This window comes from Trematomus bernacchii, unplaced genomic scaffold, assembly GCF_902827165.1.
Source record: "Trematomus bernacchii unplaced genomic scaffold, fTreBer1.1, whole genome shotgun sequence".
In the NCBI taxonomy this organism is placed as follows: domain Eukaryota; kingdom Metazoa; phylum Chordata; class Actinopteri; order Perciformes; family Nototheniidae; genus Trematomus; species Trematomus bernacchii.
Window position 1 is genome coordinate 2,376,611 of NW_022987727.1, and position 23,004 is coordinate 2,399,614.

Here is a 23,004-nt window from a genome sequence, read left to right on the forward strand (position 1 = left end):
TACACCTGTAACAACACAAGGTGGCAGCAAAGTGCTGCTTGAGACTAAATATATGCCAAGTACTCTGTGAAATGCTGTGTAAGTCTTTTTTTTTTTTGATTGATGTTCAATACAGAATATAAAAAATGACTGAAAATCAATGTCATCAAGAGTCTCACTTTATTCGGGGAAACTATTTGAATCTCTGAGGTTTGTGCCGTCGTAGAAGGATCTCATAAGCCTCATTGATCTTCACAAACATGGCCTCAGCATCCTTGCTGGGGTTATGGTCTGGATGCCATGTCTTGGCCAGTTCCCTATAGCTGCGTGTTATGTCTTCTAGGGAGGCCTCTATTTCCAATGACAAGACCTGCAACACAAATATATCCACATACACAGTTTTGAGATTATGACAAAGCCAGATGAGTTGCTTTACATGCTAAAAATGCTCAGACTGATGCACAGTATACACCTTAAGGCATATATGTCACCTAGCCTTTTCAGAGGTATGTGTTTACTCACTCGCAGAGCCTCTTTTTCTTTCTCAGTGTACTCTTTCAAAAGTATTTCCAACATCCTCCTCCAAGCGTCTTCATAGTAACCTCCTCCAGTAATTACACACAAGAGCCGATATGGCATTAAAAGAATGTACTCAAACACATTTCGGAGCCAAGGCAGGAACCAGAACATATCCAGCAGTGCTGCTACACAGTCAGACAGGTAGTACAGTGTGGCTGTGGTGTTATGGAAAATACAGTAACCCAGCGGAGCAGAGAAGGCCAGCCAGGCCAGACCAAGCCTGTAAATCCGTGGTCCTAAATAAGACAGAAGAACATTTAATTGTAGTGAATCTTAAAGGTTTGGTGAGGGACAGTGAAAGTACAAGTAGAACTGATGGTGTTGTCTTGTGAGGTGTTCTCACCTAGTTTCTGTGAGCTCCCTGGTGGCGGTGGAGGTCTGTGCCTGCGGTGCGATGCAGCAGTAACACTAGCAGCCAGGCTTATAGGGAGGGTGGATAAGCTGCTGCCATAGAATATTGGGGAGGTTATGAGACAAGTAGTCAACGTTTTCCTGAGATCGGAAGTCTGCTGGCCGATACATGACACCAGATGTACCCCTGCACCCACACATAAAGGCAGGACAATCAAGTAGAAGAAACTGAGGGAGTTCAGTCCAATCAGAGCCACGGTGCCGAAATAGATCCCAACAAACACCTGTCCAACAAATCTGACAGGGCTCACAGGTGGGAGGACCATAGTGGGACGTGTTTTTCTGTCTTTTTCTGCCTCTTGATTGGCCTCGCCAACATATGCAGGAATACGTATGAACTCTCTGAGCCAGCCAAACCCGAATCCTCCCAGGGTGAGCATCCATAACAGAGCATGGCTGTCTCTTCCTAAATATACATGGTGAAGGCCCAAAGGCCCACCCATTGCCCACAGGACATAGGCTACCATGACACTTTTTGCCATCCTGTGGCCTTGGTGGATCACTTCCTCGACAGTTCAATATAAGTCCTCCTTCATGAGTACCTGCACAAAAAAAAGGAAATAGTTAAGTCTTCATTTATGGCATTTTTTTTAACATCTCAAAACCACATCATAGAAAACCCACCATAACAATCCCTGAACACCAGACAAAAGAAAGACATGTAATAAAATAGTGTAAATATGAGGTCTGACTAATACTATAATCGAAAATAAAAAACAAATAGACATAACCAATAAACTAAGGTGAATCAAAACACAGTACATACAATGTTAAGTACATTTGTCACATTACTTCTCCGATTCTCTGTTATGCTGCGTTGCCTGCTGATAGCTATTTTACATTATGTATGCATTTTACCTCTTTCACAAGTCATTGTTGTACATGTCAGTGTGTTTTCTCAATGGCGTGTGTGCTCCTGGTATCTCGGCAAGTGATTTTAATCTCTTTCCTGGTTAAATAATATATTATATAAGAGGGATTTATCTTAGCTCATGATTTTATGCCATTACATGATTGAAAATGTTGCCGGCTGTAACTGACTATGTTTTTAGATGTGTTTTTTCATAGAAAAAACCTCACATGTTTTACAAAAGGTCAGAATTTGACAAATGCACCAACCTTTTTTATAGAACCAATCCACAGTTATTCCAAAGGCTATATCAGTCTGCCCCCTTCAATGTATTTATTTAAAAAAATACAACTAAGATCTATTTTATTTAGCAGATAAAACAAGGTTACTTACTTAACCCATGATTTTTAAATCCTTATCCCCATGAATCCTTTCCTGTTCTTTCAGTAGTTGAAGTTGTTGCATGTTATTGCAACAGTTGGACTTTGAATCATGACAAGGAAATTACGCTGAGGCTTCATCCGCATTTAGGTCGTTTGGTCATCTGAACTGATAAGGTAAATAAAAGGTCTAAAGAGGACACGTGTACGAGAAAGGACACTGACTATCTTAAGTTACTCTGTACACAAAAACAATTGTTCTCCTTTGTTTATGATCTCAGAACAGTGGAAAAAAGTGTATTCCATGATCATTGCAAAACATTGGGCAGATTTATTTTCAAGATTATTTTTGTTGTGTGCACCACTAATCCATGTTCCCAATAGTAACAACAGCAGAAGATTAGCAACAATAAAATGAATTTTTAGCCAAAAGAAAAAGATTACTGTCATGTCCTATCTTGCTGACACACAGTATGCATGTGCTAAGGTTCAAATTAAAACCTATGATTCAAACTCATGGTGAACATCTTGTGGCCGAAAGTAATATTGCAACAACAAACAATCCCCTGCATCAACATTTTCCCCTATACCTCGTTGGAGAAAAAACATTTTTTTTAAGAAACTTGGAAAGATTATCCTTGCAAAACCTTTTTTTCACCTGTTCTTCCGGATTGAAAACAATTGAAATTGAGATATAGACTTTGAAAATTGATCAACAGATGTATTTGTTTTCTCACTTGCCTCTCAGTGCTTCAAAACATAATTCCATCTCAAATGCAGACTTCACTCACTGTACTTATTAAGTAGACCTACTTCAACAGTTGTTAACATTTATTAATACAGTGGTGTAAAGTTAATAAATAGATTTACTCTAAGTACTGTACTTAAATACAATTTTGTGAGACTTGTACTTTACTTGAGTATTTCAATGTTTTGCTTCTTTGTAATTCACTACAATTCAGGGGTAAATGGTTACTTTTACTCCACTACATTAATTTAATACTTTTGGTTACTTACTGAATAATGGTGTGATACATAATCAACCCTTAAATAAGACTTTAGTTAAACCTGGAGTAAATTCACATGCTACCTTGCATTAAACAAAGATATTGAAACATGCTCCACCTTTACCAGTGATAACACTCTAATGCATCAATACTTTTAATCAAAACATATCATATATATTATTCTGAAATGGGCCAATCTGCATTTACTTTTACATTTGATACATTAGCTATAGATGCAAATACTTTTCTAGTTGTATTTGAGTAACTATTTGAATGACTTTTACTTGTAACGGAGTAGTCACTCAGATCTGAGTATACAGTAGCCTACATGTGCACATCAAAGTGATGACCAATACAATCCGTATCTGTGCTATTTAAATTATGTACCTTCACCTTTGTATATGAATACCATAATAAGTGTGATGATACCGATGATGCTGACGTATTAATTACACTGATGACGGATGTTTACCTTAGAGAACTCACTGCTCCATAGTTTTAGTTTCCCCCTCTACATAACCACGAACATTTTGCACAACAGCAACTTTACACAAATGTAATCTATATACTATCATATGTTTCTGCTAATGTAATATATATATATATATATATATATATATATATATATATATATATATATATATATATATATATATATATAAGTCTGTCTATTTCTGTTGCTGTAGTATGTTGGTCTTTTATAGAACAGTCTAACTTATCTAGAACATTTTACAATAACTCATTTCTACTGTATACACTGTTGCCCATAAAGTTGGAATAAAATATGTTTTACCTCTTCTCATGAAATGATTGTGACAATTTGATTTTTTCTTGATAGATAAAGTGTATATCTTGTCAAAACTGTATTAATCAATCTCTTCCAAACATACCACAGTGAAAATTAAATAGGAATACAAATAGGAATGTGTCTGAAAACCAAATTATTCCAACTTTATGGGCATCAGTGTTTACTTGCTGTTTATTATTTTCACTTTTATTTTATTTTATTATCACCTCTTAATTATTTTTAATTAAATAAGTTCCCAATTTGGGATCAATCAAGTATCTACCTGCACACATGTCTGCTACCCCCCTCCCCACCCCCCCTCAGCGTGGCCCCGCCCCCTCACGACCCCTCCCTGCTTGTCTTTTATCAGGGTGACTGAAGCTAGCAGCTCACGGGCTAACTCAGCAGTTTAAATGCAGCCGGGCTACACAGCCACACATCCATGGCATTACTCACAAGATGCCCCGTGTTTTAACTTTTTTAACACATCCTCTCCTCCTGCGCTTCTCAGCCTGAGGACACTGTAATGGTTTCGGAGAATGGAAACGGAAGACGTGTCGGTTAGGGAGCAACTTTTCCACAACCGTGTCCGGGAGACCATAGTAAGTAACGTTACCGCTGTGCTAATGTAAACGTCAGTTATTATGCATATGAGGGGTCTCCTCTGCTCTCACAATGCAAACAGCTGCATAATCAGGGCAGGAAAGCCACGTCGTTTAATTAGAGTGTGTTTCACGTGATTTGGTAGCTGCTCAACGCTCCAGTTTAAGTTGACAGTGTCCCTTTTCAGCGTTATACAAGTATAAGTTTGTCGTGACTTTTAGGTACTCTGATGTTAATTCTCTGGCAAAACTTCTGTAAACGTTAATTAAAGCACGCAGGCAGCTGGTCATTATTGTGTGACACAGGAACATCAAGGAGCTTACTCAGCATCTGGTGCTCTTCCTTTGTTTTTCTGAAGTCCCAGACCTCTTCTCAAATCTCCATTTTCTTGTGTCCATGGTTTGGATCAGCCTGCTTCACATTTTTCAGTTCGACTATACTGTTAATGATGCATCTTACTCTTAACTCTGCTGTGTTTGACACTGACTGACTGGTTTGTGCAACGCCTATTGAACTTCAGACTTGCAAGAAAGATCACTACAGTTACAGCAAGGCACATGGATTGTGACCTTTAACCCTAACAAAAGTACAATCAGATTGCAATGTATTTTCACAGACTGGTGATATTGCTGACAGTGTTGCATAAGGTACAATGTTAAACATGTTCTGCTGCATAGGATTAGTGGTTGACTTATCAATTTGCCCCTTGTAAACTAAAAGCTCAAATTGTACAAGACGGCCTTCTACAAGAAAGGATGTACACAAACTGTCCCTCTGTGTAGATTAGGCCAGCAAACGGGTGTACATAATGGGTGAACGATGTACTATGAAAATGAATGATCCGATAGGAGGTTGAGTATTATAAAAGCAAAGACTAAGGTAGAATAAAATAACTAGTGGAGCCAAAAGGCCTTTTGCAGAGCAAGCCTCACCTTAGCAGCAAAACCACAGATATATTAACATCAATAATTTCATATTGTGTTTAGGTGTCCCCATTTCAGGGTTCTGGTATTGTATTGGTTAGGTTATGGTACTTGGCCATAGTAAGTGCTTAACACCTGTGATTTGTTTTGCTTTCTGCCTTTCTGGATTTTTATTTTCAAGGTATTACTGAATCTGCCGACATGCGGTATGACAGGCAGAACTGATTACATCCTCTAGACCAGGGGTGTCAAACTCAAATACACAGTGGGCCAAAATAAAAAAATCGGTACTAGTCGAGGGCCGGACTGGTTCAATGTTTATTGCAAATCTTATTGAAATGAACTTATTGCACATATTAAACCTGGGACTAACAAAACTTAAATGATTGCCTATAAAAACAACATTAAATAATCAGTTGCATTAATTTCTTATGGCTCTATCTGCAGCTTTTCCAGAGTCATTTCTTATGATTACATTTTTCCACAATAGCTTCAAAAAAACAATTCCCCTCAAAGAAAAAACCAAACATGCCCTGTTGTCGCAAGAAAAAAAGTGCAGAAGGAAACATCTATTGAAACTCAGTTTGCTGCTCTTCGATGCTAGTTCAAGCCAGATACTTGGCATCTCATCTTGGGTGCAAGTTCATCAATGTTTGGGGTCAGGCTCTGAGCTGAGGAAATCCTCAGGATTGAGTGAAGGTGTGCGTGCAATATACCGGCGGGCCAGATCTAATAGTAATTAGAAATTATCCTGCAGGCCGAAATAATTTTTTTATGTAATGATTTGGCCCCCGGGCCTTGAGTTTGACAATCCTACCTCAAATAGTACTCTGAGTAGCAGAGAGATTTTCATTTGTGTGTAATCAACTTTACACAAGCAGCATATAAAGTACTCAGTCTTATGCCCTTGTTTTGTCATTGTCCCTTTCCCCTAATGCTATTAGTCCACACATCCTTCTTAATCCCCTGGCTGACCAACAGCTACCATCTCCTCCCAGTGCGCCCTGTCAGCTGCCCCTGTTTAAAATGAATACATTGACCAAATGTTGCCCCAAATGGTGCTTATCCCTGGGAAAATTAGATTAAGGCCAAACGTCTTTATTCACTAGCTAACATTGTTCAAGCAACATTGTTTATCATCTTGGATCAGAGCATCTGGCAAGTTTAACAGGTGTACATTTGTCTAGATAAATCGTCATGGTAAAATGGTGTTCACATTAGAGCCAGGAGAACACTCCCATAGCCAACGCCTGAGCCGCGAGGGATTAAGAAGGATCAATTATCAGCAGAATATAAAGTAACAATACGTATCCATGGAACGCCCAGCATCAGAACGCCTTAAGATATCGAGTCACATCACACTCATGAAAGATGGTTGAGTACCATGTTATCTATTAAATAAATTGACCCATGGACTTATTAGTACATTTAATAATCCACTACATATTTGTGTCTTTGGAATCATGTTTTTAAATTTGTATATCAATTCGGCTTCCTACTTAGTTCTATTTTTTTTTAATGGTAAGGCTGATGTATTATGGCTGTGCTTGTGGGAAAAATCTAAGCACACTTTCACTGTTATACTTTTTCTGTTCTCAATAACAAAATCACCTTTTTTATCACTAATCCATCACATATTGCATGACGTGGTTCAGTAAAATGATCCCAACAAACTACAGCTGCCAACCACCTTCTTTTGGATTAGGATGGCTTTGCCTGTGCAACATTTGAAGTTATTTCTGGCTCTTGAATAAATCTTGAGTAGGTCTTGCCTAATCTATCCTCTTAGTTATAAACAAAGATCGTCATACTTTGCCTGAACGTGTTTATGGGCGCCCCTGAAATAATACATTCTCAGGGAGTCCACTTGACATCTAGCAAGGGTGTGCTGTGTCACTGCCAACCTCCCATTCCTTTGAGTTATAACAGGAAATATGAGGTTATGCAAGATGTGAAATAATTTGAGCTTTATTGTGTTTTGCTTGAATCAGCACAAAGATGTTTGGGTCAGTCTGTGAATTTAAAAAGATATCCCTCTGGATGCTGGACTCTTTTTAAACTCTGTGGCCTGCTAGGTTCACCCAGCTCTCAACATTGCCTGTCAGCGCATACGTGTCCCCATATTTGTGGACTGAAGGGGTGTTTTTCTACTCATCCACATATTTCTCACCCCAAACCCATCCTTTGTTCCCTGCTTTTCCCTTTGTTTTTTAACATACCAAACTAGTCTGCATCATGTTGCAGACTGAGCTGGTTAGTTTTACAGTCGTTGTTGTTTGTGTGATACAGCTGGTATATTTCTGACGATCCAGCCCTCTTACACCGTTTCTCAACAGATTTTATGTTAGTTTTACATAAGATAGTTTATTCAACAAGTCTTTGTTTACATTGTAAACTGGGTCAAAATCTTGCAATTCCTGGAGCCATACAGGAGGAGGGGTGTAAGCCCGCACCCCAACTCCATTGTTATTGTAACATGTCCATATGTCCCAGTGATCCAATTTGTAATGAGCGTGGAAACATAATGTAAATGCACACTGTCTCACCATGAATAGTTTTGCGAGGCCCTCTATACCGTTGAGGGTATTTTTATTGTTCACAGTATATGTATTGAACTATTCCATTGCAACATCACTTTAATGGAAACCCGATGCTAATAAATCTGTAGGCTTTTTGTTCTTCCATGAAGTCATCTATTTAAGCATTAGTGTTACACCTGTAAGTATGTCATCACATCTCTGTCTTCCTACAGAGACCCTCTCTTTGATTGCTTTTGCTGTTCTGACCTCAAAGGCAAACTTCTGCTACTGCTACCCTTACTGACTTTTAAGTTGCCATGTGGAAATGATTTCTGATCTGGCAACATCACTTCATTCAACTGTCAGTCCAACACTTTTGTGAACTGCTTCTCAACTATTGAATGGATAAAATATGTAGGAAAACAGTCCAGCCTCAGCTGTTCTTTGACAACTAATAGAAATACTTATAGGTAGCAGGCTACACTACTTGCCATTGGTTTAAATTCTTTAAATCCTTGTTTCACATAATTGTAACTTGCACTCTCTTACACAACTAACATACTAACCTACTAACATGGCTTGCAACATAGAGCTGAGTTAGACTAGCTGAGAGCGAGGTTTCCCAAAATGCCTGCTGCAAAGAGAGTAAAGAATTAAGATTTTGCTAACAAGGACCATTTTGACCAGTAGGAGTAATGATAGAACTGAAAAGTTATCTATGAAATGACTTTGTTTTTTTTGTTTAAAATAAGTGCTATGGCCTAGTGGGGCACGCAGTGTGGCAAAAGGCTTTAAGTCTTGTTAAGATTGCTATTAATGTTGAAAATTAGTAAGGGGAACATTGTGCACAGGTTTGTTTGGGGTGCATCTAGGAATTGTTTTGCTCTGACTGACGGCATGTTTTTTTTTACCTAACAGGTACACAAGGTTTAGAAATATTGTATTATTAATTTGTAATCATACAATGTGTGTCTGAGCAATAACAAGGTGTTCTACATACTGTCAACCGTGGTGCATGGAACGGACAGTTAAATTGAAAGATGTGAACATTTATTTTGTATCCAAAGGTATCTGTTCCATCATGTTTTGTGTTGTCATGCATGCAGTTTACTTCAGTATTTTGGGTTGAAAGGTTACAAGCTTTGCCAGACAACTGATTACTGAGTGAATGTAGGTTTAGTCTAAATTGTTAGCAGAATTGGAGCAATGTCAGATGATGATCTTTACAAGCAGCATGGGGTCTATCTGTCACGGGTATAAACCCATCGTTCTTCTGCTTCTCCTAATCCCCCCGAGTTCATCACTGTCACCCATTTCACTCTTTGTTGGGATCAAGTGGTAATCTGCAGCCTCCATCTGTCTTTTGTGACCTGTGCAAAATGGTGTATGTTTTGGGCTGTTTGCATCTATTAAAAATATTTCTGCCTGTTTGTTTATATGCAACAGAATAATCTATGAAAGAACAAACTGTTGAAGCCGACCGTGTCCTTGCCATGTCCTCTTATCTTTTTCTACCGGATTCTTTAAGTGTTTGTGCCGTGTACAACCCCCTCTTTTTCACCAGAGAGCCTGAATACATGTGTTGCTTATCAGAAGTATTGGGCAGAACATGACTGTTTGTTTTTATTGCTGCATTTCCTTTATGCAAGTAAAATAAATAACCTTATTAACCTCTTCTTTCTGTCTTTCTACAGATATGTGTGCTCCTGTTTATTTGCCTTTACATAGTGTCCTACCTCATACTTACCCACTTCAAGAAGACTGCAGAGTTTATCACAGGTGAGTTTTTTAATATGACTCTTATCCTGGATTTTGGATTGAACAGGTGCACCACACAAAGACTGCTCTGTGAGAAGATTTATTTCAAAGGCTTATGTAGAATAGCTTGGGGGTGAATTGATGGTGTTGACAAGTAGAGTGATTACATCTGAGTTTTGGAATTTCTTCCACAGAGTATGTTTGCCAAAGCAAGCCCAGGTTTTGTTAAAACACCACTTCTCTATTTTGAGTCAATCGGCTCTTATTTATAGTTCGTGGCTGAGTTTACGGCTACAGCAGCAGCAGGGTCTAAAGCTAGATGAATCTCAGGAAAGCAACGCAACGACTGAGTAATGTTTGCTATTTCCCAAACCTTACTCCGTTTCATCAACGTTCCTGATATAGCCATACTTTTGAATGATTGTATTATACATAAATATTTGTATATTTGAAAAACAGCTATTGTTAATGGAGCTTACGTTGACAGTAACAATGCCAGGCATGCACGTTTTAACCCAAGGCTCTGGACCTTGGCTGGAGCATTCCAGAGGGGAAGAATGTGTGTCTTGTAACCTGTACTGTGTCTTCAGGGGGGTATCCCTGCTGATCAGGGTGGTGGAGGGGCGCTGAAAAATGTTGCTACACGGAAAACAGTTGTACTTTGGAGTTAATGTTTGAAGGCTTTATAACAACTCAAAAGTACAACTGTGTTTTCATATGGCAACATACTCTGCTACTACGAGGAGAGAAAGATCTCAAAGTACTTTTTATTTTTTTAACATACTGTTCAGTGTTCAACCATCAGCATCCCAAAACTGGCTTAATCTCACATTACTTTCAGTTACTGCCTTTTTTAAATTTTTGACAGTTGTAACGACATATAAAACTATGTTGTGTGGTCATCACAGTAATGCCAATTAACACATGTTTACTGACAAGCATTTTCATTAATGCAACATGCCTAGCGTATTTGTATCTACAGTTATTTCTCGATTATTAAAACTAAGAAAATATTTAAAGTTCTGCAGGGGGAATGGGCTGCCAGAAACTTAACAAATCAAATAATATTCCATTATTGGAAGCAGATGTTGGATGTCCTTTGCAAGATCTCTCTGCTCGACTGAGGCTGGGCTGAGTTAAAATCCTGGGATATGACCAGCTCTTTTTTTGAGGGGGGGGACCTGCTATGTACTAGCCCACTGTTGTAAATGTTATCTTTGCATCAACAACAGCAGGACAGTTTTACCCTGCAGCTAAATGCCAATTGTGCAATACCTCTCTACTGACTTGTTTGTGAAAATAAGGAGCCAAGAACTGGTTTCTGCTCCTCAGGCTTTTTGTCGTTATTAGAAAACTGTGCCAACATTTGCACAAGAAGAAATGACAGTAGCATATTCTCTAGAGCACACGTTTAGAGATGTATAGCAGGTTTTGTAATACTTTACAGTGCTTTGGGCACATAGTAACATTTACAGACTGGTCCCTTTCACACAAATACTTCTCTCTTTGCAGTTTCCTGCTCATGTTTTGCACTTTTTACTCAATCAATCTCAATCTTTATTCATTTATATAGCACATTTAAAACAACCTTCAGTTGACCAAAGTGCTGTACTAGTGAGTGTTGGTCTTGCTTGAACAAAATGTTCCTAACATGCTCGCCCCCACTAACTCCCCACTCTGAGGCCAGGGAGACCCTTTTTATCCTGCATAGGGACTGAAGCTACTACACCTTTTCCCTATATATCTATGTATATACAGTTTACACACACTGCCCCAGAAGCTTTTACTAACACCTGCTCAAAAACACATAAGTTGGCTATATCTGTGGCAACATATAGTTTTAATTATGTGTCTAGTTAAAACATAGATTGGGCACCTTTTCAAAAAATGTAAAATAAATCACACTTTTATAATGTCTCTTTCAGATGATGTCGAAGATGCCACCGTCAACAAAATTGCGTAAGTAAAGCCCTTTTTAATAATTACCTGCTTCACAGCAATCTGTTTTTACTCACTCGTATTATTGTGTCCATGTGAATGATTGAGCACATGCCTTAGTCAGGGTGACGTCTGGTGGGCTGAGGTAATTGGGCTGTAGTTTTATTGCCCTGTCGTGTGTGTGTGTGTGTGTTCTGTGGGTGTTGGTTGGGATGAGGGCACTTAGGTGTCACTCTGCCCTTTGTCCCTACACGCTGGCGCTGTATTATCTCAGTCACCCTTTCACCTTGGCTGTTAGGCTAAACACAAACACAGTTGTGTCTTCACTGATGGCTTGTTTTTCTCCTTCTTCCAGGCTGTGGTTGTGCACGTTCACCCTGTCTGTCGCAGTGTGTGCTGTGCTCCTTCTCCCTATCTCCATTCTGTCCAATGAGGTGCTGCTCACCTTCCCACAGAGCTACTACATGCAGTGGCTCAACGGATCTCTCATCCACGGTACATCCTAATGTTTTTCTAAGTCAACAACACCTAAGGGTTAATATTCATGAAAACCTGTCTAACAGCAGTAGGCATAACTTTTTAATTTACAATTTTGTATGATAATCCAACATTTATTTTATCAGGCAATTCCGACTGAGAATAATCTCTTTCCCAAGGGAGCAGCCGTGAAGTCGGCAGCTCTAGTGTTTCAATCAAGGCTACATGTGAACATTTAAATGACAAAAATAAACAGGAATAGTGCTAAAAATCTAATTTGTGATGTTATCTAGCTAATTTAGGTTTAAAAAAAGCAAACAAATATTCTGTGTTCCACAAAATAAGTCTTTGTCTATGGAGTATCTCCAGACTTAACACCTTACAGATCACACATTTGATACTAACTTCTCAGGTTTATGGGTTTAAGAGAGAGTAGCTCGTATTCTCAAACATTGATTTAACTTTCTTAGGCCATGGAAAAAACACATTATAATTTAAGTGGTGTTCCCCTTTAAGGATCACTATTAATAACCTCCAAATCAATACACTGTGCAGGCCTGTGTCCAAACAGATAATTATTATGGACAGAGTGTCTGTGACCTTGCTGTGTGCAGAGCAGTGCATGTTCAAACTGTTTCACAACTGCTCATGTTGACCTCTGCCGAGCCCTCTGACTCCGTATAATTACTGTTTTACTTTCAACTGATCCTGACGCACAAAAACTTAAAGAGGCCTGTAGTGTTGAGAAACAATTTAATGTAAATATTTTCACAAATGTTTTGATATTTTATTATTTTTGGTAGGACTATACCTCACAGTGGTTGGCAGTGGTACTGCTGAAATGCCATGTCACAGCCCTTTTATCACTAAAGAATGTGTGCACTGAAAACTGACATGTAGAACATCTCTCTTTCTCTTCATCAGGATTGTGGAACCTAGTTTTCCTTTTCTCCAATTTGTCGCTGGTGTTCCTCATGCCTTTTGCCTACTTCTTCACCGAGTCTGAGGGATTTGCAGGGTCCAGAAAGGTACTGCCTTCAGCATTTACTCACCTCTAGACTCCAGAACCATTTAATAAAGACTTAACAGAAAATTCAACTTGACATATTTTATCATTATTGATTACTATGTGGATTATTTTGTTGTTTATTTGATATCGTTTTTTGTATAAAATCTCAGGAAAATCCAAGGCGAAGTCTTTCGTATTCAGTTTAAAATAACCTATAACACGGAAATCAGTAAATCTCTATATTTGAGAGGCTGAAAACAGATTTGATTGCCTTTTACGCATAACATAAGATAACTATACAGTTATCAAAAAAGTTGGCTATTATTTTTCTGTTGCACATCACAGAGTATGTGTTTTGTTTGTGTAGGGTGTTATGGCACGAGTGTATGAGGCCGTTGTGCTGCTGTTGCTGCTGGCTCTGCTCGTGCTGGGCATTGTGTGGGTGGCATCGGCCCTCCTCCACGACAACATCGCCAGGAAGAGCCTCTACGGTGAGTCACACGCATTATACCTGAAGAACCCTGCGTAACAATGGGTTTTACAGTTTTAATAAAGCTGCTCTCCTTTTCTAAATGTCAGACCTGTGGGAGTATTACCTTCCCTACCTATACTCGGGCATCTCTCTGTTTGGAGTGTTGCTGCTCTTGTGTAAGTATGTCTTAATCACAATGACTTGAGCAGCTAAAGGCTATGACATATGACACTTTCACATCACCATCTGTGTGCTTCCCTCCTCAGTGTGCACTCCCTTTGGGTTGTCTCGAATGTTCATTGTCACTGGCAGCCTGTTGGTCAAACCGCGGGTGAGTCACAGTTACTACACTTCCCACTTTGCATATTAACAGTCATCTTGTGGCTGTAAACTGTAGTTTCCATAGTGATTGATGTCTCTTATATCCCTTAGCTGTTGGAAGATGTAGAGGAAACGTTGAACTGCACAACATTCGAGGAAGACTCGCTCTCCAGGAAACTGAACTGTGAGTGTGTCACCATAAACATTTGCCTTTTTCTTCACATTTAAAGCTGAGTGATTGACTGTTCGTTTTTACTATGTGATGTTGTGTCCGGTTGAAGACGGCAGATCGGCGTCATGCTGGGTCAAGCTGAACTTGGAGGCAATGACAAAAGATCATCAGATAGTCCGGAGCAAGCGCATTGCCCTGGGTAAGACTGTTCAACCAAGCTGCTCTCTGATAGGCTTATCTCACTGATTTACATTGTAAAGCAATATGTTGCTTTACACTAATTTATTGTTGGTTCTTTCTATTTTATCATTTTGGCTTATCTCACAGAAATGCGTAGGAAAGCGTCCGCATGGCAGAGAAACCTGGGATATCCACTGGCCATGCTTATGCTGCTCGCATTGACGGTACCCTACTATTCTTTTATGTATTCTTACTGCCTGTTTTAACTCTGTTTTTCACAAAGATGGTTGTTTTTAATTGTTGTATAATTACTGTTTGTGTCTTTTCAGGTGATGTGCGTACTGATGGTCTGTTTCAATGTGCTGGAGTTGCTCCTGGATGAGACTGCTATGCCCAGAGGAATGGAGGTGAGGATTTATTCAGAAATAACCTGTGAAGATGCTTGGTGTGCTACACTGGCTGCGTTTCACTTCGGTTAAATGGATTCCTTGCGTCCCTCACTTGCGTTGTTTCCCTGCGACTAGTCCCTCCCACCAGGGAAGCATGGAGAGACGCAAGGACACCACGAGAAGCAGGGAAATGAGTTTAAGAGCAATGGGACATCGTTTCCTCCGGAGCGGCACGTGAAGCGATGTCCGTTTGCGATGACGCTGCACAGCTGATCGTCTGACAGCAGCCAGCTCTGTCCCCGTTATTTTCACAAACACCCCCGCCTCTGTTAGTACACATTTACTGACACAAACATTTGTATCATCTGTTGTAGACCCAAATAAATAAAATCAAATAAGAACTCATTCTCAAATAAGAACTCATTCTCAAAAAAGATAAACGCCATTCTTAAAATGTATAAACGAACATTAGTTTGGTTAATATTGATTAGAGTGCGCAATAGAAATAAAATAATTGAGAGAAGAAAAAGAGATATGTTATCTATCAAAACCCAGTTAGATTAACATTCATTGGATTGCACACTTTGTTTGTTTGTGTGGATATGTAGCAAATTAACATTTTAAATAGCACTTAATGACTGACTGAATGGAAATGACAATAAATGAAAATGTAAAACGAAAAAAGCGATCATGAAAATGTTTCCAATAAATGAATAAAATGATTTTTGACCACTTTGTTGTTCAGATATATCACATATTTGTAACTAAATTATACATTCATTGAAACAAAACACAGTATAAACTGAGGAGTGAGTCTCTTGAGGTTCATGTGTTTTCTTCACTCCGCTGGGAAACTGCTCTCATGTCAAGAAGCATCAGATCATTGCATGCGCTGCATCGTCCAATCAGTGAGTGATACACAGTAAGGGGGCGGGGCGAGTGTCTGAGGATTTCATCGAAGGATGGTCTGGTGGTTCCTCAATTATCGCTCCTCCATTATCGCTCCTCGCTCCTCGGTCCTCCGGCAAAAATAAGGCCATTGGGACGCTACTCAAGATGGCGCAGACAAATCAACTTCCGGTGAGACCGCGACCGAGGAGCGAGGAAATGAAAAATAAGAGAAGTGAAACGCAGCCACTGAGTCATCTGTGTACACTGATGGTTGTTTATCTTTCTGTCTTTTAGGACCCTCACCTGGGGATGGCCTCCTTCTCCATGTTCGGCTCGCTAGGCGCTGCAGTTCAAGTAGTCCTCATTCTGTATCCTCATTTTATTCCATTCACCTGTGAGTGTGTGTGACCATGTCCCCTTTGGCTCTGACTCAGCCATTTACAGACTACCATTCCTATTTGACATGTGAGTTATGTTTACTCATGATGTTCCATCCATACATTTAATAAGCATTCAAAATGTACTTGGATATTTCTATCTCTGTAGTCTTCTTTCCAGTGTTTTTCTTAAAATGAATGTCAGCTACCTGATGGTGTCCTCAGTGGTGGGCTTCTACAGCTCCCCTCTTTTCACTAGCCTCATGCCTCGTGCACAGGACACCAACCTCACACAGGTAAATGAAAGCTAACCTTTGCATGCATTTTATCTCAAAGTGAGGTATACGAGTGATGTGTTTATTCCTCATAGTAACTTCAACATTTCTGTTTTTTTCTTTAGATAATTGGAAACTGCGTTTCACTTCTTATCCTGAGCTCAGCACTGCCAGTCTTTTCACGCACTCTTGGTAAGGAAATGTGTCTATATAAGACTACAGACAGGTCACAGTTCTATATATCATACTGATTTTTAGCAGATTTTGAATATGTGGTGTCTTTACAGTGGAATATTGAAGTATACAAAATATTCAAGATGCATAAAAAAACATTTTTGATACTTGAGAGTGCTGTTTTGTTATTGTTCCACAAGGCAATGCACAAAACTAAAGTAAAAAAAGAAAGTGTGAGACAGTTCAAAGGAGATCATGAAAACCTAAAAAGCAGTATTTAATCTGTGGAAAAAAGTATGTCCTTTTTCGTTTAAATTACATTTATTTTATTTAAAAGGAATATCCATTGACAATAAAAATAATAATAACTTTAAGCCCCTTTCCAACCGCATTTACGAAGTGCTTTACAATAGAACAAAAAATACATATTACATTTAAGCCAATTCATCGAAAAGCTTAATTTTAAAATCCAAATAGTTTGCCACCAAGACTCTTATATATTTATATATATATATATATAAAAAAAATATATATATATATATTTTTTTTATATATATATAATTTTTTTTTTTTTATATATATATATATATATATATATATATATATATATATAATTTTTTTTTTTATATATATATATATAAAAAAATATATATATAAAAAAACACATGGCAACATTTTATAAGAGCTTGCTGATTCAACATTTTACTCGTAGTTTTAGTAATGCCCACAAGAGGGCATCTGTATGCCATGACCACTGCAGCTGAGGTCTGGCTAAGCAGTTTAATCACAAGCAGAACATTTTATTTTGCTTATCTTCCATCAGGGATCACCCGCTTCGATCTACTGGGAGACTTTGGTCGGTATAACTGGCTCGGGAACTTCTACATCGTCTTCATGTACAACATGCTGTTTGCTGGACTCACCTCGGCCTCCCTGATCAACACCGTAACCTGGGCCGTGCAGCGAGAGCTCATCCGTGCCTTTGGTCAGTCTAAGTTTTATTTTATTCTTTCAAGCAAATCAAAGTACTCTATATGCATATATTTTTCTGTGTGGCATTGTGTTACTGAAATTCATTGCACTCGTATCATACGTTTTCCCACGTTTGGCCCCATTTCCTGATGGGCTGGTCTCTCTTCCTCAGATAGAAAGAATACAATTCTTTCAGGAAAGTGTAAAGGGACAAGAGGAGAGTCAGGTCTCCTTGGGGACCTTTAGGCACACCACCCTAGACCCCTCGCAGCACACACACCCACTACCCCTCCACCCAACACAAACAAGCGCTTAGAGCTTGGACACGCCAAACACACACACACATGCACACATTCCCCTTCCTCACAGTATAGATAGCATCTCTGCAACGTGGCAGCTCTCCTGCACTTTCCCATTGCCTCCCAACCTACTTTTGATCTGTGATTAATAGACTCCAATTCAACCTAAATCAGTCTTTTTCTTAGCTTTACAAGTAAAGTGCTCCACTGTGTGCGTGATGTTAAAGCCCTTCATTTTTTTCTTTCAGGTCTCCACAGATTGCCTTTAACTGTGTCACGCTCGACCGTACCCTTCAGACTCCTCCTGGCCAGTGGACTGTCTAAAATCCAGTGACTTTTCCTCTTCACTACTGCCTTTCCTAAACTCACCCACTTCAAATGTGCAACTATTGGATTAAAGGCATTTGCAGTTCAGTCGGTTTGCCAGTTGGTACACGGGACAGGGCGCCCAGTGTGAAGAAACCCAAGAAGGTGACAAGTCTCCGTGTCCAGTGGGAGCTCTGCTGTGTTTGTTGACCAATACATCAGGGTCCGATATTGTGCAGTTCTTTTTTTGCGGTTAGCTGAGTCATGGTTAAGACTAAGACTAGGGAAAAGGGATTTAAGCCATACCGGCAGTCTTGCCATAGTGGACAATAAAAGTGCAGTCCCCCTCACAAAGCCTGGTGCTTCATAAAAAGTGGATCCAGTGGATAGTGGTGGTTTAGATGACACATGTGAAAGTCAGCAGAGTTATTTTGAAATATTACATTGTAACTAATTTCCTCTTCCTGCTCCAGGTCACTTGAGCGCTCTCTCTTTCTCTGTGGCTTCCCCACGCTTTTCCTTCTCTGGTTGTACCACTATTTTAAGATTGGGAATCTTACTTCCTTGTGTTTGGTTGTCCTGTCTGCACCGGTGTTATGTTAGTAAATGAGAGGAAGGGCTTATTGGGAACAAATAGGACACAACGTACCTTGTCTATCTATGGATCTTCAGGTTACACAGGGAATATGTGAGTGGAGTTATGATCTTAGTGTTGGAGCTATTTTTATAAACCCAGTTTACGAGCAAAACTAAGAGCATTTGCTGCAGTGATTATTAATCAGGGTTTTTATACTTTAGTAGATGACGGTACATTTACTGAGTCTGAGGATTACTCATACATTTACAAAGGTACATTAAAAAGAAAGCTTTACACTTTGTCTTATGCAAGACTTTTAAATGTCAAGTGACACTCACTAGGAGGAACTTCTGCCTTTGACCAATCAAACTGTGAATAAAGAATCTATGGAGAGAAGTGCAATATTTCAAAGGTAAACGCACAACATTTAACTTTACCAAAAGTCATTTTTAAGTCTTCTTAGTGCTTTTATTTTTATTTTCTGTGAAGTATTTGTTCATCTCGTTCCTCTTTGAGAAAGCTCAGAATAGTTTCTAGAATATTTTTGAAAAGTGAATGTGACCACCACCAATACAAGCATTTCCAGTGTTTTTATTCTTACCTAAATGCTTTTATGTTTATCAGCTGTATCTCATCCTCTTAAATGTGTTGGTGACCCTGTGTCACCGTTTGCCATTGCTGCTGTATCAGCAGGTTATTAGCTGTTAGTTTGACCAGCAGAGGACAGTGTCTCTTAAACCCAACACCAGCCTCTGGGTAGTCTCTCTCTGGTCAGGTATTATATGTATAATAAATATGGAGCACCCACATTTCTTGGGGAATTTTCTTTAGTTTTTTGGGGAACACGAAGTTTATAATGCGCAGTTTTTATTATTTATGGGCATTTTGGGATCTATACTTCACATGTTAACTCTTTTTAACAGTCATTAAACAATGTTGAATGTGATACGGTTGAGACAAAATAAATTCTTTAGAGTTGTTCTCAAAGATTACAAAAAATGGTTTTGTTTACTTTAAAAATGTTTCCAATTGATGAACATCATTTTTAACCATCATTGTTTTAAGAGCAAAAGGCAATAAAAACCGTCTTGTGTTTTTAACTGCTTTGTGTCGAGATGAATTTCACTGCTAATGCCGCTACATTTCATTTAATGTAACTACACTAGTTCTGATCTGCTGTGGTGATGGTGAAGGCGTCTGTCCTCTGTGTCCTTCCACCCTTTTGTTGCACTTCTTTAATCAGCGGCAGAAGAAAGCCATATTTTGGCCTGTCTGTCAGCAGTGTCCAGCCGCGACGCCACTACAGTCATAGCCCACGCTTTCCCCACTCTGATGCAACTGCCAGATTAAAACCTGCAAATCAGGAGGAGAAGCCACATCCACTCACATTCACTCCTCACGTCCCCACCACCCACCTCCTTTCTTCCATCTCTTTTCCTTGCCTATTGTTCATTTCCTCATCTAATTTTTCTGAAGTCAGTTCAAGAAAACCCAGTCTCTGATTAATTTCTCCCTCTTGATTTTTGTTTGCATTTCTTGTTTTGTTTTGTTGGATGTTTTAATTAAGCTTATTTGGATTAGATTTTGTTTTGCACTGCGTTTCCTTTGCCGAGAGGAAATGAACTCAAAGGTCGCTGTAACATTACTTGCACATCTGGAGAATGGTTACCCTCTGAGGAAACATGTAAGCCAGATATAAGGTGTGTGGAAAAGGAGTTTGTGCATTATCATTGTCTTGAAAGAAGAAGCAGCTTTTTCAATGTGATTTTTGTTTGGAGAAACCCAGACCAATGCTGTCACAAGTGAGGTCAAAAGGGCCTGTCATTATTCACCAAATTCCTTTGGGGAACAACTTGGACAGCACATTTAGCCATTGCTGAACAATGCTAAGTAAATATAAACAATTACTGTAATATATAATATATTAAAATTGTTTGTATAATGCTCTCCCCAAACTAAAAGTATCCTTGAGTTTAAAAGAAACAATGCCAAGCTTTACTTTTGAAAGTTGTTTTTAAGCCAGGTGATTTTTATTAGCTTATTAGAGAAAGTAAAGCAAACTGGATTTGAGGTACATTGTTCACACAGACAGCAAGTAACAACCTGACATATTCCTTAATCTTGGATTTAGTTGGAGAAACATTGGGATAGCACCTCCCTTCAGCAAAATATAAAGGTTGATAGCAGTGCAATCAAAGTGTCGCAGCAGTCCCATTGGGTAACACACTCTATTGGACTGGCTGTTGGCATATCGGGGACAAGGCGGGAGACGGGCAGTGTGTAATTGGATGAGATAGGCTATCTTTATTGTCAAAACATAAGAATGAAGGGGGGAAAAAGATACAGATTAGCTTTCCTGACAGTCGGCCGTTTGAAGTCGGTGCCAAAGTGCATTAGGGGCTGTTATTCCCTCGGTTGTACGCTCGCAAATACAGAACCACTGACAGGAAAAGGCGAGTCTTGCCCGCTAATCAACTGATAATGGGTCACACTGTCCGTTTGTCGTAGCTGCCCGCCATCCTGCGTGCACACTCACGGCACACTTGCTTCACACAGTCGACTGTTGCAGGCCTTTGTTTCATTAGGTCAGGGTGAATGGCCCTAAATGGCTGTTGAGGACTGTAATATCACAATAGTTAATTATTCAAGCATACACTGTCTGATCTTTACAATGTAAATCATGTTTTTTGGGTCAGGTTTACAAAACAAGGTACGCATCATGCATGACCTTTGACCTGCTTGTCTGGGGCCAGGAAGTCCCACCCTTTTTATTCTATTGTCCACTTCAGAGCAGCATCGCCTCAAACTCAGCCCTCTGGCGTTCGTTTTGAAAGGCCAAATCAAGGCTGAGCAAAGCAGCTTGAACCTGGACTTGGTGTACGCTGATGTCCAGCAATTTGTGTTCTTAAAGGTCTCCTACTATTTTTAGGCATATATTATAGGTCTCGGATATATACAAATATATAAAAAACATGTCTATGAAGTGTTTTGCTCAAAATACCAAACAGATCACCCATTCTAGCCATGCCTCATACCCCTCTATTTCAGGCCTGTTAGAGAACTGCTGATCTGGGTCCCTAGCTAATTGAAAAAAAAAATTGAAAAAAAGAGGGGGAGAGCTTATGCCTGCTCAGAATTCTACCCTAAATGCTGCCGTGATGAAACGCCATATCATGTTCAAAACCACATCAATGATTATTTCTGAAACAGTATGGAGCTCAAATGCTTATTTTCTTGCAGGTTTACTACAAGGTGAGTTCCTTTTTTTATTTCCTGCTTTTCTACACATACTCTCTCCAGTACAGCTTAGCTCTGAGTGTTAGCGATGCTTGCTAATGTAAACAAAGACCATATTACTTCCAAAACACGTCGTGCATTGTTTCTGATAGCGATGTTTCTGATAGGGTTGTGGGTGTAAAGCCATCCCACATTTCTGATATTACGTCATATTGGACGCAAATCTGGATCAGCTCCGTTGTACCCACGTTTTTAGAGATTTGGGTACGGAGGAAAAGGGAGAGGGTTTTGTTTTCTGACACTGTGTGAGTTCCCTGACACACCGGGGACACATATTTATGTATTAAAGAAATCAAAAAGTGCATTTTGCATGATAGGAGACCTTTAAAGGTGAGGTGAGTAACTACAGACACTCAGTTACAATACATTTGCCAAGAATCATCCAGCGTGTGCAGCCACATCAGAATGCACCACCCTGCCTCTTCCTGCACTGATAACATGGTGAGAGATAGTTGGGGCGGTGTAATGTTGGGCAGAGAGAAACGACTTGTGTGTGTGTGTTTAGGAGAGGGGGGTGGTTAGGTGTCAGTTCCTTGACTTTCCCTTTCCTCGGCCTCCATCTGAGGAAGTGAATCCTGCAGAGTGTCTATTCACTGAGAAACAAGACAAGCACTTGAGATGTCAAAGCCAGCATTGTTTCCCAATCTAATTTCTGTTTTAAAATGACTATCCTTTAAAATCCTGATTTACTAATTTTCTCTCCTCTATATTTGCTGATTCCTTTTTCTATTTTAGTGTTCCTGCCAATCACTGATAACCCCGCAGAAGAAGAAAAACCCAGCTTGCAGGTGTGATTTGTATTGACCACGAGCCCAGGTGCATTCAGAGGCGTCCATTTTGAAAGAACAAAGCAGGGTAGGCTAACCCGAGCAGGAAAGATCTCGTTTTCTGTGCTGTGTCTTTGCAGGAAACCCAAGCGTTCCCTGGGCCATGTACTCCCATCCTGAAATAGGGGAGTGAAATGCTGAAAGCCAGAAGGAGGCAGGGGGAGGAAGGAGGATGGGGGCACCAAAATAAAAAACTAATAAGAATGACTTTATTCCCATCTCCAGCCCGCAGATGTTTGCTTCCTTCCTTTCCCT

General features: G+C 39.5%; 2 protein-coding genes across 3 annotated transcripts; one reads left to right on the forward strand and one right to left on the reverse strand.

Moving 5' to 3' along the window:
• Positions 1–136: 136 nt before the first annotated feature.
• dnajc22 (DnaJ (Hsp40) homolog, subfamily C, member 22) lies at positions 137–5,096 on the reverse strand. 2 transcript variants are annotated; one of them, XM_034145222.1, is made up of 4 exons: positions 4,920–5,096; positions 902–1,511; positions 502–794; positions 137–349 (listed from the first exon to the last, which is right to left on the reverse strand). In XM_034145222.1, the coding sequence occupies exons 2-4, from the start codon at positions 1,449–1,451 to the stop codon at positions 173–175; spliced, it is 1,020 nt and encodes a 339-aa protein (XP_034001113.1). In that variant the 5' UTR covers positions 1,452–1,511; positions 4,920–5,096; the 3' UTR covers positions 137–172. The 2 variants fall into 2 exon arrangements, with proteins under 2 accessions (XP_034001113.1, XP_034001112.1); XM_034145221.1 differs by lacking the exon at positions 4,920–5,096 and adding an exon at positions 2,213–2,283.
• lmbr1l (limb development membrane protein 1-like) lies at positions 4,372–19,725 on the forward strand. The gene is made up of 17 exons (XM_034145219.1): positions 4,372–4,595; positions 9,733–9,817; positions 11,722–11,755; positions 12,090–12,229; positions 13,136–13,239; positions 13,588–13,711; positions 13,800–13,868; positions 13,959–14,023; positions 14,125–14,197; positions 14,295–14,384; positions 14,513–14,589; positions 14,695–14,772; positions 15,940–16,013; positions 16,228–16,318; positions 16,423–16,489; positions 17,295–17,456; positions 17,991–19,725. Exons 1-17 carry the CDS (start codon positions 4,533–4,535, stop codon positions 18,074–18,076), a joined length of 1,482 nt encoding a protein of 493 aa, XP_034001110.1. The 5' UTR covers positions 4,372–4,532; the 3' UTR covers positions 18,077–19,725.
• The last annotated feature ends 3,279 nt before the right edge of the window (positions 19,726–23,004 follow it).

What these genes read in the sequence shown, in the direction of transcription:
- dnajc22 (XM_034145222.1), bottom strand. Translation starts at nt 1,451, where the DNA reads ATGGCAAAAAGTGTCATGGTAGCCTATGTCCTGTGGGCAATGGGTGGG. An exon ending in AGGGAGCTCACAGAAACTAG is followed by an intron (nt 795 to 901) that starts GTGAGAACACCT and finishes TGTCTTATTTAG; the next exon opens with GACCACGGATTTACAGGCTT. An exon ending in AAGAAAAAGAGGCTCTGCGA is followed by an intron (nt 350 to 501) that starts GTGAGTAAACAC and finishes TTTGTGTTGCAG; the next exon opens with GTCTTGTCATTGGAAATAGA.
- lmbr1l (XM_034145219.1), top strand. Translation starts at nt 4,533, where the DNA reads ATGGAAACGGAAGACGTGTCGGTTAGGGAGCAACTTTTCCACAACCGT. An exon ending in GACTGCAGAGTTTATCACAG is followed by an intron (nt 9,818 to 11,721) that starts GTGAGTTTTTTA and finishes TGTCTCTTTCAG; the next exon opens with ATGATGTCGAAGATGCCACC. An exon ending in GCCTGTTGGTCAAACCGCGG is followed by an intron (nt 14,024 to 14,124) that starts GTGAGTCACAGT and finishes TATATCCCTTAG; the next exon opens with CTGTTGGAAGATGTAGAGGA.